At 58.2% G+C, this 17,472-nt stretch overlaps 1 protein-coding gene across 4 annotated transcripts in view; it reads right to left on the bottom strand.

The window, feature by feature from the left end:
* The window catches only part of Ltbp4 (latent transforming growth factor beta binding protein 4), a 35,021-nt gene extending 19,916 nt beyond the window's left edge, over positions 1-15,105 (bottom strand). Inside the window, exons 1-19 of one of the 4 annotated variants that reach the window (XM_035449406.1) lie at positions 14,951-15,105; positions 12,962-13,020; positions 12,688-12,820; positions 12,121-12,230; positions 7,149-7,340; positions 6,573-6,820; positions 6,387-6,489; positions 5,938-6,012; positions 5,718-5,840; positions 5,073-5,237; positions 4,498-4,650; positions 4,344-4,377; positions 4,153-4,241; positions 3,571-3,702; positions 3,351-3,476; positions 2,523-2,648; positions 1,838-2,080; positions 679-804; positions 468-587 (exon numbers count right to left, since the gene is read on the bottom strand). In XM_035449406.1, the coding sequence (XP_035305297.1) occupies positions 468-587; positions 679-804; positions 1,838-2,080; positions 2,523-2,648; positions 3,351-3,476; positions 3,571-3,702; positions 4,153-4,241; positions 4,344-4,377; positions 4,498-4,650; positions 5,073-5,237; positions 5,718-5,840; positions 5,938-6,012; positions 6,387-6,489; positions 6,573-6,820; positions 7,149-7,340; positions 12,121-12,230; positions 12,688-12,820; positions 12,962-13,020; positions 14,951-15,105 (2,512 nt within the window). Of the gene's footprint in view, positions 1-467; positions 588-678; positions 805-1,837; positions 2,081-2,522; positions 2,649-3,350; positions 3,477-3,570; positions 3,703-4,152; positions 4,378-4,497; positions 4,651-5,072; positions 5,238-5,717; positions 5,841-5,937; positions 6,013-6,386; positions 6,490-6,572; positions 6,821-7,148; positions 7,341-10,604; positions 10,855-12,120; positions 12,231-12,687; positions 12,821-12,961; positions 13,021-14,950 lie in introns of those variants that run through there. The other 3 variants (XM_035449405.1, XM_035449408.1, XM_027430435.2) reach the window with 3 other exon arrangements.
* Positions 15,106-17,472: the final 2,367 nt, after the last annotated feature.

Here is a 17,472-nt window from a genome sequence, read left to right as displayed (position 1 = left end):
TGCCTGCTGTCAGGGGTGAGTGTCAGGGTCAAGGGTCAGGCAACCGAATAAGTTCCAGGGAAGAGGTTCTGAGAAGGGGTGTGGACAAAGAGTAAGATAGAGTAAAACGATCAAGACTGTAGGTTTTCTCATTAGGATCAAATGACAGAGTCAAACTTAGGGTCATGGGTCACATTTAGGGCCAGGAGACGCTGAGGGTCCAGAAATGTATTATTGCTAAGAGTCGAAGTCAGGGGTTGTCATCTATAGTCAAGAGTCACCCTATAGTCAAGGGTCAAGAGTGTGGTTGCGTCAGGCACTGCAGGTGAGGGGGACACAGCGTCAGAGTCAGACTCCCATGTAAAGGGACTGAGGTCCAGGTCTCAAGTTATGGGTCAAGTTGGGGTCACAGACTAGGTCAAGGGTCAAAAATCTGGGCGGTCAGGGTTAAGACACAGGTCCCAGGTCCCAGCTGGGCCTGATCTCACCAGTGCATCTGCCGCGGTGCAGGTGGTGGCCCGCAGGGCAAGGCCGGCACTGGAAGGAGCCGGGTGAGTTCACACACTCCTGCCCAGGACACGCCAGGTGGTTCTCACACTCGTCCACATCTGAGAAGCGGCGGGCGGGAAGAGCGGCCTTGAGGAAGTGGCTCCAGGCCTCCTCACCCGTCCACACCCCTCCCTCCCTCCCCGGCCTCACCCTCGCACTCGGAGCCGGCAGTGTTGGCTTGGAAGCCTGTAGGGCAGACACACTGGAAGCTTCCTTCTGTGTTTTCACAGCGGCCATAGGCGCAGGGCGAGGGGCTCCGGGCACACTCGTCCACATCTGGGCAGGAGATGCCAGTCAAGCCAAGGAAGAGGCCTGGGCTCCTCCCTACTGCCATCCCCACGTACCCCAACATTCCAGCTTGGGTTTATTTGAGACAAGATCTCACATTGTAGCCCAGACTGGCCTTAAACTCACATCAATCCTCCTGCCTCAGCCTCCCAAGGGCTGGGGCTACAGATAGGAAGCCATGTTAGCCAGCATTCTACGCCTGACCCAGCCATCCGGGTCTTCCAGGGCTGTCTCCCATTTTAGTCTTTCAGTAAGACCGAGGCACTGCCACTGTTATCTCTGCTTCAAGGTTCCCCAAATATTAAAATATCAATCAAATCAGGGTGGACAGATGGCTCGGCACAAAAGGCACCTCCGTTAAGCCTGTCGTCCAGAGTTTGATCCCCGGGACCCACATGGTGGAGGGAGAGCACTGACTCCAGTAAGTTGTCCTCTGAGGTCCACCCTCCTACAGTGGCACCGGTCCATCACCCTCTCACACCCTTCCCCTGCATTAAATAAACAAGTAAATAAATGCTGTTTTAAAAATATTTTAAACGGTGGCTGGAGAGATGGCTGGGTGGTTAAGAGCACTGGCTGCTCTTCCAGAGGTCCTGAGTTCAATTCCCAGCAACCACATGGTGGCTCACAACCATCCATAACGAGATCTGGTGCCCTCTTCTGGCCTGCAGGCATACATGCAGGCAGAACACTATATAATAAATAAATCTTAAAAAAAATTAAAACGGGAAGAGGGTCAGGCATTAATTATAGGTGGATACCCTTAATATCAGCACTCAAGAGGCAGAGGCAGGGAGGGTCATGAGTTCAAGGCCATTACGTGTGGAAGAGTAGGAAGGAGCTCTCTCAGGAAGAAAGGAAAGGAGAGAGAATTCAGCCAGATCTGGCTTTCTCAATATTCTGCTCTCCTGACCTCTGTCACAGAGCCATCCTAAGGCCTCTCTACTCCCAAGTAATGTCTCTCTCCATCCCCACACCAAGCCACGCCATGGTGCTGCAGGCTTGGGCTCAGCACCCTCACCTTGGCAGGGGGCCCCCGGTCCTCGGGAGCGGAAGCCAGCTGGGCAGGCACAGTGGAATGAGCCCGCAGTGTTGTCGCAGCGGCCTGGCCCACAGGGCGGAGGCTGCTGGGCACACTCGTCCACATCTTCCTCACACGTCGAGCCACGGAAGCCAGCAGGGCAAACACAGCGGAAAGAGCCGGGCAGGTTTTCGCAGACCCCGCGGCCGCAGAGGCCTGGGCTCTGGGTGCATTCATCCACGTCTGCAGGCAACACCGGGGGGGGGGGTCCTCTGGTGTGATTCACGCCCCCCCCACACACACCATGCTACACTCTGTCTGAGCTCCCTTATCTCGTCTTTCCACCCTCTCTTATTCCTCCTTCCTGTCTTCCAGCACTCGACTCTCCACCCTCCACCAATCCAGGAGGGTGGATTGGCTCCTGGAACTCTACCTGGCTGGTCCCCATGAACTGAGCTACATCTGTCTTCCATAACTCAGCCATCTTTTCCAGCTACTCCGTCCCTTCTCCATCCTCCATGACCCAGCCCTTCTGCTTCCCATCACTTGGCCTTTCCACCCTGGTCTGCGTCCCCCATCAGTAAGCCACCCTTTGCCCCATTGCTCAGTGTCTCCGACCTCATCGCTACCTATCCACCCCTCACCTTACACCCTCTTTCTTTCTGTCCCCTCCTAGACCCCTCACCCTGGCAGCTGGCTCCGTGTGGTGCAGCCTGGTACCCGGCGGGACACACACAGAGGAAACTGCCTGGCTTGTTCTCGCAGCGCCCGCGGTCACACGGCGGCGGCACGCGCTGGCACTCGTCCACATCTGTGGGCAGAACCCAGCAGACACACACTCAGTCCCTGAGTCCCTGGGACGAAGATGAGAGGCAGAGGGAGGAGCAGCCGGGGGCAGGACGAGGGCGGGGCGAAATTAGGACCGAAGCTAGTCTGGGGCGGAGCTAAGGAGGTAGGCGGGGCCAGAGTGGGTAGGCTTAGAGCCAAGGCGGAGATGGAGCCCGGAGGTTAGTACAAGAAGGACCCCAGCTGAGAGCCAGATCCTGGGAGGGGACACATTTGGAGAGGACAGGACCTGGGAAAGGACAGGGGCAGGAAAGGAATCTTTGTGGCCCAAAGGAAGAAAAGGAAGGCAGGGACAGACCAGAGCACAAACTGGCAGTTTGAGGTGAGAGCTGGGGGTGGAGTCAAGATTCAACTGCACAGAAATTGCAGAACTCAGACGGGGCCTGGGGGCGGGAGCTAGTCGAGGATAGGGAGGGCGGAGCTAGTGAGAGCAGAGCTTGGACAGGATTTGGACAAAAGCTGGGCCACAGGCAAAGGAAGGGCCAGGTTAGGTGCAGAGCAGGGGTGGAGCCGAGCTGATCTTAGTGCGGTGGGCAGGGCAGGGCAGGAGCTGGACCGGCGTGGGGAGGCGGGGGCGAAGGAGCAGGAGTGAGTGGTTCTGCAGAGAGAACCGAGCCAAGACCCAAGCAGGGGTGGAGCCTGGGGCCGGGCGGGGCGGGATTCTCACCCAGGCACTCTGTAGCCCGCGGGCCTGCTCGGAAGCCCGGGCCGCACACGCAGCGAAAGCTGCCTGGTGTGTTCTCGCAGCGCCCGGGAGCACAGGGCATAGGCACGCGGCGGCATTCATCTACGTCTGGGGGCGCGAAGCAGGCTAGTTACAGTGGTGGCCAGGCAAAGGCCTCTCCACCCCAGCCCCGGCTTCACTGAACCCCCTCTGCCCAGCTCACCTACGCAGCGAGTGCCCTGGGGGTTGAGCCGGAAACCTGGGTCGCACGCACAGGTGTAGCCACTGGGCCGGGGGACGCAGCGTCCAGGACCACAAACCTGGGGGTTGCGCTGGCACACGCTAGAGGAGGGACCTGGGGAAGCCAGCCAGCCAGGTTCCCATAACTCTGAACCAATTGTCTTTTCCACCCCAGAACAGTGCCCTTTGTTCCTTTAAGGTGACTTGATGAGTGGCCCCCACCACCAAGTGTGATCTTGGAGAACCATGCTGTCATTTACCCTTCGAGGGTGTCATCCGATCTGCCTGAATCTGCCCACAGTGACATTCACATATCCTGTACTTGAGAGCTATCTTCTTGAAACCCCTCACAATGCCCGCTTTACACGATACGAAATGGTGTCTCAAGATTGAACTGCTCCTAAACTGTGACCCTAGTACCTGAGGGAGCCACTACCCAAACCTTCAAATTCTTCCGTCTCCCCACCCATCCTCGTGTCTTTCACCTTTCCTCGTTTCCCAACACCTTCACTCTGAAGCCTTGCCCCACGGTATCTTGGCTACCACCCTCAGATTCTCACCGCACCTGATTCGGGACTCTCTGGACCAGTCCAAGCAGGGATGCTGGGCAGGGGAAATTCAGGAACAGGCTGGGGTTCAGGTCGAGGCTGGGGTTCAGGCCGAGGCTGGGGTTCAGGCCGAGGCTGAGGTTCAGGCCGAGGCTGAGATTCAGGCCCCGGTCGAGGTTCAGGCCGTGGCCGGGGTTCGGGCCGTGGCCGGGGTTCAGGGCGAGGCCGAGTGGGCAGAAAGCCTGCTGAAGAAAGAAGATTTGTTTGGGGATCTAAATTTAGGTGCTCTTACCCCTCCCCTCCTACGGACCTCGGGCAGCACCAGGAAAATGATATCCCTTCCATTCCAGGGTGCAGCTCACCTGTGGGTGGCCTAGCAGTGGCTGGGGGTACGCGCGGTTGAGTGAAGGGTACTCGCGGTGGTGGATCCGGGCTCAGTGGTCTGGTGTTGTAGCGGAGGTCGGAGGCTGAATAGTGGTAGCCGGGGCCAGCTGGGCAGATCTCCCGAAAACCCTCTGGGAACAAAGCAAGGGGGTGTCAGGGAAGGAGACAGAATGAGCTCTTTGGGGCAGGCCTTGGCTGGGAACAAAGCTTGACCTGAGATAGCGTCAGGAGTCTGGTTTCTATGCTGGATGGAGTAGTGTACTGGCCAAAGAGTAAGACGTTCCCGAAGCCAATGGCAGAGCCATGGAGATTTCCTCATTTGGGATGGTGGCAGAGTTCTCGTGAGCCTAATTTGAAGGTTATATAGCCCAGGAGTGGGTGTGGCTAACCACAGAGGTGAAGCCCAGGGCTGAGTCTAGGTTGATGAAGTAAGTGGTCAGAGGTTGCCAAGTGTAACCAAGGTAAAGCCAGGTTTGGAGCCCCTGGGCCTTAGAGACCGACCGCAATACAGAGTCTGCGTGTAGGAAGGGATGGGTCGGGAGGACTAGCTCACCTGAACCATAAGGTGGGCAGAGCTGGCAGCCACGTCCCCAAGCTTTGCCCACACGGCTACAGCAGCAGATCTGTTTGGTAATGTTTCGAAGAATGGGCAGCGAGCATCCGCCATCATGGAGCACTCGGTAGCAGGGCCCCTTTGCCTCCGAGATCACGTGTTGGGCTGGGGGGGGGGATGGGAAGAAATTCCTCAGGGCGGGTGAGGAGTTCAGTGGTTCTGGGAGGGGGGATAGGGGGAATGGTCTCAGGGAAGATTTAGTGGGTGGGTGCAAGGGGCATTTAGGGGAGTCTGGGAGAGAGGTCTGTAAAACAGCTGAGGGTGCCCAGGGCTTGAAGCAGGGCATGAATGAGAAGCCAAATGTCAGAATCAGAAGGCTGTCTGGAGGTCGGTCAAGGGTTTGAGAGAATTTGGAGGTCTTAAAGGAACTCAAGATTCTGAGGGGCTTGGATGTAAGAGTTCTGGGGGGAGGGGGTGGCTTCTGAAATCATCACAGAGACCTCTCTAAGGTTCAGGATAAATCTGAGGGGGCCTTGAAGGGCTTGTGTATCTGAGGGAATTGAGGTCCATGAGCACTCTGGGGTCTGGTCTAAGGTCAGCAGCGGTTTGAGAGCCAGCTGCAGAAAGCCCCTCCCGGCGGCTCACAGATGCAGCTGCTGCGTGAAGAGTCCAGCAGGAAACCGTCCGGACACACACACGTGTACCCGCCACGAGTGTTGGCACACTCCCCGTGTTGGCAACGCCCACCTGTGGCGCACTCATCCACATCTGCAAGAATGAAGGAAGTTTTGGGCCAGTCCAGGGACGAGCTCCCTGGCTGCCCCGCCTTGCAAGACAAGCCCGGTCCCCCGCCGTGGCGGCTTACCTACGCAGGACCCATTAACCCTCTCGAAGCCGGTTGGACAAGGTCCATTTGGGCCATTCACTCGGTTGGAGTTCCCTGTGGAGAAAGGAGGGGTCGGGGGCAGGGACAGGTTGGCAGAGAGACAACCAAGCAGTTCTGAGGAAAGAGTAAGTGGGGAGGGCTAAAAGGAGCGCGGTGTGGTTTGAGTACCAAATCGGCTTCCTTTGGGCAGCTTAGTAGCTAACTCCCGGAGATCTAGAAACGCATGGATGACACCAAGGCACAAAAGTCGATTGAGAAGTGTGACCAAAATGAGAAAATAGAGTCAATGGACTCAACGCTAAGAGGGGGAAAAAAATCTAAAATAGAAATGACCCCTGTCACAAGGTGGGTATAACTAGAATTCGTGGCTGAGGTTTATCTGTGCCCGGAGGAGGAGAGGCGAGGTTTGGGGACGACCTGGGGCTTACCCAGGTGTTCCGAGCACGGCTGACAATCATGAACACCCCAGGCCAAGCCCTCCCCTCGGCAGCATACTTCCTGAGTCCGGAGCCCGGGCAGCGGCGACGCACACTGTTGGAGAAGTGATGCGTGAGCGCGCCCCCGCGCGGTGGGATGCTTTAGGGGGATCCCCCAGCCCGCGGGCCTGGTCTCACTTCGCTTCCGCGCAATTCCCTGAAACAGTAACCGAAGCCCGAGGCGTCTGAGTAGCCGTCCTCGCGTGGCGCGCTCTGGGCCAGCACTGTGTAGGGCGCCGCCGCCTCGGCCCGTGCTGCGGCTTCAGCCCTGGCTAGGGCTTCAGGGTTCGCCTCTTCCCAGGGGCCCGACACACGCTCCACCTGGTGCACCACTACGGAGGCCTCCTGGGGGTGCTCCACGTGCACGCTCACCATCGATGCTACACCTGAGCAGAGGCAAGACGGACAAAGGGCCATGTATCCCCCGAGTTCTGCCTTGCAGGGAGGAGACCGGAGGGGTGAGCTGAGGCGGTCAAGAGTATAAACTTGAGGTTTGGGTGAGTTTCTTTGTGTGGAGGGTGGTAATGCAATCTGGCTTGCAATTGTCAATGACACCCCCTCCCCCCGCCTCTGTATCCCCAGTGGTGGGATTAGAGGTGGAAGCCACCAAACGGGCTTGGGAGGGTAGCAGAGAAGTCAACAAACTTGGTCAGAGAATGGTCTGGTTCTTCAAGTGAAAGGCGATCAGAGGCCCTTTGGCTAAATTCTCCTCACCATGTTCGTCATCGCGATGGTTGGCTAGTGGCATGGTGTACACGGAGCGGGTAAGGCCCGGCATGGCTGGGGCTGGGGGCCGGGCCCCGGAGGAATGCAACTGGCAGAATTTGCCAGCGAAATCCGGGGGGCAGAGGCAGCGGTCAGGCTTCACACACACACCGCCGTTGTGACAGATCAAGGGACATAGGTCTGTGAAGAAAGCAAAGACACACAAAAAAAATCAGTACTATGCCTAGCAGACAGCCGTGTGTCATTCAGATGAACCCAAGCTAGCTCCATCCCCAGCGCTATAACGCGAGGCCTTCTTCTATCTGAGACCTTAGGTATCTTTTTCGTTTATTTGCTTTTGTGTTTTGAGGTAAGGGCTAGTGTAGCCCAGGCTAGCCTTGAAAACTCAATATATAACCGATGCTTAAACTAATCCTCCTGCCTCTGATTCACAACTCCGATTATAGCAGTGTGCCACCACCGCACCAGGTTTTTATTTTAGTTGTCTTGTGGCCACTGTCCAAATCTGGCCGACTTATCTGACTATATCGGTTGGGTCAAGTTGCGAAGCTATCTACTACATAGGCCCGCCTACTAAGTGGGCTCACTCAGGGCCGCCCCCTCCAGCCCCCTTCATTGGCTTTCCCATTTTCTGGCGGAGTTCGGCGTAGACTGTGCTATCCACGCCCACTGGGTCACCTCTGCCCCACCATAGCTCTCTTTGCCCAACCCAACACTTTCCCCCTTTCGGCCTCGTTAGCTGGAATCCAAGACATCCCAGCTTTTCTCTTTGGCCAGGCTCTCCTTTCTAGTCCCGCCCACATGGCCTTCTACCTGAGATCCTGAGCTCCCAGACACCTGGCAGCGTTAGTCCCGCCTGCCCACTTTCCTTCCTCTAATTTGTCCTGACTCCCGACCCTCCTACTCCTGGGAGAGCTAGGAGAGCTAGTCCCGCCTACTCCTCCAGACTGCAGCTAGCAGTTTTAGTCTTCCCTCCCGCCTTCGGTAGCACCGGGCGGGGCAGCTAGCGGGGACGAGCATCTACTCCCCTCTGCGCGCCCTCTCTGGGCCCCAGGCCACCTCTGGGCGGGGCACTGCCAGCTGTGCGGCGGTGTAAACAAAGAAAGGGGTGCAGCGGGGGCAGGGCGTCGTCCCCGCATTCCGGACCCTTGGGGAGCCCCGGACTGCTGAGCCAAAGGAGGCCGGACGTGTCTTTCGAGGGCACCCCCCCTTCCTCCCCTGGGGCTGCCGAAAACAGCTGGAGACAGCTGCGCTCAGGGGAAGGAGGGAGCAGACAGCCCGGGCTGTCCGGGGAGGTGTGTGTGTGTGTGTGTGTGTGTGTGTGTGTGTGTGTGTGTGTGTGTGTGATTTTCTGAGTCCCAACTGTACAAAAGAAATCACGGGGGGTGGGGTGGGGGAGGCACGACCTCAATTTAGACGAGTCAGGGGACAGGCGTCCTTGGAAGGTATGAGCGAGAGAGGAGGCAGTACTCAGGGGTTCAAAGATGACCACGATTTCTAGAAGGCAGGGAGCAGCTTGCTCGGAGCCAATCTAGCCTCTCAGCTAAGAGTCTTTCAAGTCCTTTCGGAGAGTTGCCTAGAAAACAGGACTAGTATTTTCTGGAGGCGGGGGTGTGGCCCATGTGAGGGTGCTGAGGACAAGGAGAAGCGGAGTCTGGAAGTTTCCAGCACATTTAGAATCTCGAGTTGCTAGGACCTTAGGATTCTGTGAAAGTCTCACTCCTTCCTAGCTAAGGGCCTGGTTATCCCGCGTCTTGATTAGTGGCTGTGATTTTAAAAAGCGCAGTTTCTGGAGTGTTCTTGGGAGGATCCATTGATTGAGACCAGTTCTGGGTTTCTCTGAAGATAGGTAGTAGTACAAAGTTCCCAGGGAGTGGGGTGGGACAGAACTTTAGAGGAACCGAGAATCTACATTAGAAAAACTGAAGAGAACGGGGGGGGGGGCTGGAGCTGGAGGGGGAGAGCTATCTCCACTTAGGGCTTGTGCTTGAGGGTTTCTGGGGAGAGGGAAGCCTTTGGGTCACAATACTATAGTTCTCCAGGGAGGGGCGCAGCTAGGAGGAATACCTCCAAAGACGGAGAAGGAACTTGTCTGAGTGTTTGACCCCGGGTTAAGAGGATCTTAGGATCCGGTGGTCAGAAAGCCGGATCCCCGGTCGGGAGCGTTAAGTCTAGACTCCAGGTGCCTTAATGGGGTTCTTTAGAAGTGACAGAGCTTAAGAAGGACTCAAACTGAGAAGCAAGATTGCAAAAATGGCAGTGTCTCTGGTAGGCAGAAGCCACCAAGGTTAGGGGCATTTCTCAGTCTCTGAAGTCATTCCATTGCTTGCTCTTGGATTGAACGCAGGAGCCCCCCGCCCCCCTCTTCCTCGATCCCAGCTCAGATGCCCATACCAAGGGTTTACTGCTAGGTGGGCTAAGCTAACGTCACGTCCCACACCGTTGGACGAACAGGGAGCTAAGGACATCAGGGTCTTGCCGAGGTCAGCCCGCCTTCACATGTCCCTCCTTGTGCCTCCAGGGGCTTGGCACCCGCCTGGGCACGGCGCCTGGCACGGGCGAGTTGGGGCTGGGCTGGGAGGGAGTGAAGGAAGGAGGGAGGAAGGGGCGGAGAGAGGGAGTGGTAGCGGGCGGGGGCTCAGGCGGGAGATGAGCTCACGCCGGCCGGGTTGGGCTGGCTGGGGGCCAGCCTGGGCGAGTTCTCGGCGCCAGGGGCCCCACTCCCCATTCCAGAGGGCGTGAGGAGTGGGAGGCAAGTAAAGCCCGACCCCCCAGAAAACCATTCCAACCCCCACACTCTGGGATAGCAGGTGGCGCGCCCTCCCGACCTCACCTGAACCCCCAAAGTGCTCCCGTTGTCTAGAGGTGGCTGAAGCGCAAGCTCGTCCCCCACCTCCCCCAGGGGGCGCCCTTTCCCCAGGCCTCCTTTCTGGATATCTGTCGCACGTGGAACTGCAGTAATTCAGGTCTTGCCGAAAGACACTGACTTTTCTGAGCCCCCTCCCCTTCATCACAGGCAATCCCAAACCGGACTATTCTCCCCCTCCCAAAGAGACACAGAAACAGAAACTTGAGACATTCCCCCATGCGACCCTGAAACAATGCCTGCTAACTCACTACGCGCAATCTCCGAATTTGGACCCCTTCCCAAAAGTTCCCAGGTCCCTCAATTCTGAGATGCCCGCCTTGACTGAAAAGGATGAAAGCCAGTCCCAGGCCGTTCACGTGGGACACCATAGGTCCTCGAAAACACTCATTGCCCCTGAAATCAGAGCCCTAGGGACCCACTCCCCAAACCAGGGATTCGGAGCCCCCTTCCTCAAAGACCCCACGAACTCCCCAGCATGTCTGGACATGGAATCTGGGCTCCTGATGCCAACGGCATTGTCTCCGGGGGTCCTCCCTCCGGGCACTCCTCCCTCGGGAGCACCACCCCGCACTCACAGGCGCGGAAGCCGGGTCCCCCCGGGGCCGCCCCGCCGGGCGCGCCGCTGTCCACGCTGGTGGCGTTGCGGGGCGCGCAGGTCGGGGTACAGCGGGAGCCGGTGGGCCCATGGATGCAACGCAGGCCGCACACGGCGGGGGTGAAGCGCACGCGGAGACGCTCTCGGGGTCGGCCCAGCCCGGGCTGCGGCCCCAGATGCGCCAGCAGCACCAATAGCGACACCCAGAGCAGCCGCGCGCCGCCCGCCATGGCTGCAGCGCTGCGCTCCACCGCGCGCCGCCCCAGCCGCCCGAGGGGCCCGGCCGCACCCGCCCGCTCGCCCGCCCGCCGCCCGCCCGCGGGGGAGGGCGGCCGCGCCCCCGCTCAGCAACACCCCCCCGCGCTCCCTCCCGGGCGGCCGCGCGGGGGCGCGTGGGGCTGGGCGCTTAGCCAGAGGCGCGAAGGCTGGGCGCTAGACTCGCAGGGGGAAGGGGAGGGCGCCCCCTCTGCTCCCACCCGCGCTCCAACAAGTGGATGGGGCCCGCAGGGGAGTAGCAGGGAAGAGAACAGGTGGGGGCGGGCGGGTTTGCCCTCATACAGAGTGGAATCCATCCAGGGGAAATCCATCAGAGCAATGGGGGCCGCATTTGGGGAGCCAGCTAAAGCCTGGCCCTCTGACTAGGCACAGGGCAAATGGGTTTCATCTAGATAGACGACAGGGATCGCCCGTGTGGGCAGCGAGATGGCACATCTGTGGGTGACGAGAAGGATCGGTGCATAGGACGGACGCATAAAGGAATTAGAAGAGCTGGATTCTGGACAGGAGGCTCCTGGGGTGGGGGTGGGTGGGGGGGTTACACCTGAAAGAAACATCAGGCCAAGACTCTATCTACTACACCTGGTACAAGAGGTCAGAATGAATGAAGGCAAGGGGTGGGTTCAGACCGTGGGTGAGGGTCCTCACATCTGGTCTGGGGCTCACATCTGGAAAACTTTAGGAAGGAGGGGATGCATCTGGGCTGAAGGCCACACACAGCAGGAGGGGGCTTCTGAGGGTGGCTGAGCCTAGAGAGTGTTCTAGTCCGGGGTACAGAGCTAGAACAGGGCCAAGGGAGGCTCTGGCATGTAAGAGAGAAAGAAGGCCTTTGGCCCCCAGCCGTCCCGCAATCCTGGGCATTCTGTGCCCGGGCAGGCGCCAACCCGCACAATCGCTTTTGTTGTCTGGGCTGGTTCAGCCTCGCTCTCTGCTGGGCGAGTTGCCCCCCTCTTCAGTCGCAGGAGCCCGGACGCCTGGCTTCCCGGCTCCACCCGGATGGGTCAGCGCCTTTGGCCTGCGTCTAGTTCTGTCCCTGGCTCACCTCTTACTGTCGGACGCGGGGGTCCCTAGAGGTGGCCGCGTCCTGGGGAGTGGGGGGTGGACTGAGCTACAATGGGGGACTGGTTGGCGGCGGCAGCACCGTGGGAACCAGACGGCTTTATCTGGCCCGGAACCACCCCCCTCCGGCCCCTATGCGGAGGAAGGGCGGATGTTCTTACCCCGGGCCTGGCCGGCAGGGGCGCGATGTGGGGGCCTCCTTTTCAGCAATGCCCGGGCCCACGGCCCTCGGGGCCGCCTTTGCCTCAGCAGAGCTCGAGCCTCCTGCAAACTGGGTGGAAGGGGACGGAAGAGGCTGTCACCGCTGTTAAATTGGTCCCCTCACCCCCACGGAAAGGGCCTCCTGAGCCAGAAGCACTTCTAGGAATGCCTCAGCCCAACACTGCCCCCAGACCTTTTATGGGGAGCAAGCCTTGGATGTTCTTTAGAGAAATACTTTCAGAGAATAGACTAGAGAGAGAGAAGAAAAGAGAGGAATGGAGAGAGAGGAGAGGAGAAATGAGACTTAGAAACGAAAGGGACATAACAGGAACAGAGAGATGAGACGGACGGAAAGAAAAAGGGGGGGGGACAGATCAAGAGGCAACGAACCAATGATTAAGCTAGGCAAGGAAAAGAATAAATAGAAATACAATGACTGAGAGTGAAACACCAGCGGATGTGTGTTGGGAGAGGGTCGATGTCCCCGAGGGAGTGGAGGACCCGGGAGTGGATGACCTTATGCTTACCTTAGTGGCTGCCAGTTGAGGGACACCCGTCTCTTGTCCTCAGGGCTGGGACTGGGCACTGGAGGTGTTGGGGTCAGGCACCCCTGGAGACCTGTGCACCTGTCAAGTGGGCAGTTGCGAACCCTGCAAGAAGCTTCCGGGACAATCAGGGACTCAGGGGAGCATCAGGAAGGCCGAGCCTCAGTCGATAGCATCCATCTCTTCGTTTTGGATGAGGCCGGAGAAGGAGGCCCCTCATTCCCTCCCTACCCGTATCCCACGTGTAAGAACCTACCTCTGGTGCAAGGGCTCCTCCTAGGTGTCTGGCCTAGGCAGCAGCGACAGGCAGCAACACTGTAAATAGAAGGGTGGAACTTGTCAGGCAGCTGGCACCCCAAAACTCCCCAAAGGAGGGCAGGGGTGGACCCCAGAGAAGAAACCAAGACGAGACTTGCAAGCAGATAAGTAACCTAACTCGAGGCACTTCTCTGCATGCCTGTGCAGCTAGAGGAGGCAAACTGGCCTAGACTTTCAGTTAAGGCCACAAAAAGTTTTACATCTATGTATCTTTTGAAATTCATCATCATCAATCATCACTATTCGAGACAGATTCTCATTATGTAGCTCTGGTTGGCTTCGAACTCACTATCATTATTTGGAGAGAGGTCATGCTCCGTACCCCTGGCTGGTCTCGAACGTACTGTGTAGCCCAGGCAGCCCTCAGACTCACGACAATCCTCTTGCTCCATCCCCTCTAATGCTAAGGTTGCATACGTAAGCCACCAGGCCAGGGTTACAATGATCTTAAGAAACATTCAAAGGAGGTCTCTAAGGGCATCTCCAAGCCAGGACTGTCTAGGATCTAGAACTCCGCCCACTACGAGGTCGTCGCGAGTCGCTACTCAGTCGCCATCCTGAGCCTGGCCGGTAGGTGTCGCCGCATACACAGACCTCGGCGGCTGTGCACCGCGGCGTCTGCATAGACTGTGGGTCCAGCTCAGTGCTGAGGTGGAAGGGGATGCCGGAGTGCAGGGTTGGGAATCCTGAGGCCTGACTTCTATCTGGATCCTGCCTTTGCAGGCTGAACGTCCTGGGACCAGCATCTCCTGGTCCTCGGGCCTCAGTGTCTGAGAGGAGAGGGTCTTTGCTGGACATGTCTGCGAGCCACAGGGTCTCTACGGTCACAGCGTTGCATCCCAGCCCCCCACCGCCCCCAGACAAGTCCATTATCCCCATGTGAAAGGGGGGCGAGGAAGGAAGGTGCCCGTTCAGGCCCCGAGAGAACAACCCTGGAAGATGCTGAGAAAGGGAATCCAATGCTCGCACCCGTTCCACGCGAGTGAGGCTCAGTGGGTGAGCAGGCTGCCACGGGGGAGCCTCCGAGACCCCTCAATCCGCTCGCCATCCCTCCCCCCTTTTTTTCCAGGTTAACCCCTTCCCAGCCCCGCCCCCGGCGCGGCTCGGGTTACTAAACGCATTCCCAGAGACCGAGCGAGCGAGGCGGGCGGGCGGGCGCGGGAGTGGAGCCCGCTGCGGCCTTTGTAACGGAGCGCAGGGCCGCCAGGCGCAGGCAGGGCCGGGGTTCTAGGCAGACCCTGTCCTCCGATCCTGTCGCCCGCAGAAGAGACCGGTACCTGTAACCCTCAAGTTAATAAACCATCCTGGATCTCGCCACCAAACCATTCGTTATTCATTCAATCCAGGGGAGCTCTGACCTCAGCAAACTAGAGCATCACAAAACCCGAGGATCCCCTAAGCAGGCTCCGCCAGTCCCCCAGCCCGCGGCCCACTCGCGTCTTCCTAACCCGTTAGAAGAGTCCAGAAGTCCTTTTCAATTAATCCAGCGCCCCTAGAACCCCAGAACACGGCAATTTTTCTTTTAGCTCTCACCACGGCCTTCCAGCACCTTATTTTCTTGAGCACTCAAGAAACTTGGGGAGCTCCAGGCTAGTTCAAGGGCCCCACCCATCTCATCCTAAGACAACTGGAAACCTTACCGTGGTAACAAATGGGGTCTCTCACCCCCCCACCCCCAGTAAATTCGGGAATTGGCTGGAGCCTCATCTATCCCACCATCCTGGAGGGACTCCTTCAAATTCTCGGCACTTCTCGAATTTTAACGCCTCCACAATAGGCGCTCCTAATAGATCCAAGCTTTGGCTATAGCATCCTACCCAAAGGATTTGCCTTGTGGTCTCCTACATCTGAAGGTCTTGCTCCTCCGGGACCACCAGACTTACTGGGGGCAGCGTGCACGAGGAAGAAGGGTCTGCAGTGGGCTTACCCGGCCTGGTGGCCCGGGACCACCGTGTCCTCGACGGCCTGGCTAGAGCTGGGGCTGGGGCTGGGGCTGGGGCTGGGGCCGCTAGCAGAGGTGGCGGCTGAGAGCAGCAGCAGGAGGAGGAGGGGGCGGTGGCCACCGAGGCCAGACCGGCGCATCCTGTCGGGTGCAGAGTCCGCGGCTCCGGGAGGCAGTGTGTCCGTCCAGTGGGTCCGGATCGGCCTGGCCCCAGCCCCGCCCCCTCCCCCGCCCCAGCCGGAGGCCGACTCACTTTCTCCACGGTGCAAGCCTGGGGCTGTGAAACTTCCCGCCAATCAGATCCCTGCGCTGCCAGCGCTCTGAGAGAGGCCAATCGGTTCGCGACAGGGGAGGAGCTAGATGGACAGGTGCCGGGCGGGGTGGCGCCGGCGGGGTGTCTCTCCTAGAGGTGGGATGATTTCAGGAATCAGGTACTAGCTGCCAGCATCTCTCTTGAGCCAAGGCCCCAAGTGACAAAAGTGGTTGCCACCGAGATGGATGCTCAGGGCGGTCCAGGTCCTCCAAACTGGACTTAGGCTAGCAGGCCTCACCCCTCGCTCCGCGCTAGGGGGGTTCTTTTAGAATGTAGCTGTCTGGCTAATGGAACTGATGGTTCCCCATGCACCCACCTACCAGGCAAGAGACCAGATTCTGTTGACGCGGTGGCACTCCCTAGGGTGAGGCAGGGAGAGCCTGAGTTCCAGGCCAGCCTGGGCTACATAGTGAGCCCTTCCTCCCCGGACACCTCAAATCTCGAAGAAAAGAGAATGTAGCATTGGAGTACCAACCTCGCACCCGCCCCAGGTGTCATCCATCTCTGTCCCCCACATCAAGCCTGCCAGAAAGATGGTCCTTTCCCAAGGCCCTTTCCCAAGGTTGTTTCAGCCTGACCATCTGCAAAAACTTGTCCCTCCCAAGTTCTGCCCTTCTGTGAATCCAGGCTACGCCCTTGACCAGGCAGCTCCCTGAGGACTCCCAGCTCTACCCCTCCCACACCCCTTTCTGCCTTGGTCCCTAGAAGACACCAGAACCCCTTCCCTGCCTCACTCCTTAAAGTCTCCCCCAACCACCAATACCTTTGTTCTTGAAGACCTCCAATCCTCTCCTTTGGGGTGGGGTGGAGGAGGAGCCTAGGCTACAGGAGATCTAAGCCCACCCAGTCCCTTTAGTTAGCTCCAGGGTCCAGGCCTTCATCACAACCTCCAAACTCAGTGAGTCTCAAGCCCAGCCCCTCTTCCCTATGAACTTGAGTTCCAGTCTGACGTGGTAGTGTCAGCCCTGGAATGCCAGCTCTTGGGAAAGGGGAGCCTGAGAATCTCCAGGCCAGCCTGGTCTAGCAGCAAATTCAGAACCTTCCTGGGCTACATGGCAAGAACCTGGTTCAAGCCTGACAGTGGTGGCGCACGCCTTTAATCCCAGCATTTGGGAGGCAGAGGCAGGTGGGATCTCTGTGAGTTCGAGGCCAGCCTGATCTACAGCGCGAGTTCCAGGACGGGCTCCAAAAGCTACACAGAGAAACCCTGTCTCAAAAAACAAAACAAAACAAAACAAAAGAACCTATTTCAAATAAACCAACCTCAAGTTCCCACCGTCTTTACTCAGCCTCACAACCCCCTAGAGCTCCAGGCTGCTCCCACCTTGCCTCCCCCCTCAAGTTCCCTCTTTTGCTTGAGCTTCAGACAGAGAAATGGGGCACAGTTTCCCTTGGGATCCCAAACCCCATCTTCCTCTGTTGTTCCATTTCTGGGCTTGAAGCCTCATCTCTCAACAGTTCAACTGTTTTGTTCCTCGGTTTTGCTTGGACTTGACCTTGGATGTCTGCTCCTCCTACTTGACCTCCTATGTTTGAAGACCACAGGTGTGCGCCCACCATTCACCAGCCAGCTCGTTGACTGAGAGAAAGCATTAGCCCTGCCCCCAGGCATATGGGGGTTCCAGCCAGAGAGGGTAATCAGGCCTCAGGCTCTACTACACCACCCTCCGCAGACTGAGAACAGGGAATGTTCCAGATTCACGTTGTCACTATTCCCATTTTTCCAACGGAAGGTATACAGGACGCACACCCCACCCCTCCCTGCAATGAGCCACACGGGCTGACTCACACAGCCACTTTCCCACCATGACCGCCACCTACAGCAACACCTGCCTCCATCCCACGGTAACACCTAGAAATCAGGGCCCACCCGGCTGTACAGGGACATGCAGGCCCCAGGAGCAGTCGTGTTGGCCGCCAGGGCTCATTCACGGCTATTTGTAGACTGACCCAGTGCAGTAATGGAGTGCTAGCTTTGACCATTAACTGCTCCACACTTCTGTCTTTGTGTGCCACCCCTAAGTCCCTGTTCACGTGGCCCCGTGGGACACCATGTCCCTCACCTGTCTCTCCCCTCCCCATATCCTACCCTGTGGCTGGAGCATTTGCTGGGGGCGCTGCCGAAATTTCTCCCTTCTGCCCAGGATCCAGGGCATCGTCAATGCTCGTTGCTAGGCAACAGCCTCTGGCTCAC

Source organism: Cricetulus griseus, chromosome 9 (assembly GCF_003668045.3).
Source record: "Cricetulus griseus strain 17A/GY chromosome 9, alternate assembly CriGri-PICRH-1.0, whole genome shotgun sequence".
Lineage (NCBI taxonomy): Eukaryota > Metazoa > Chordata > Mammalia > Rodentia > Cricetidae > Cricetulus > Cricetulus griseus.
The sequence above is the reverse complement of the archived record's forward strand: the minus strand, read 5'-3'. Positions and strand labels throughout refer to the sequence as shown.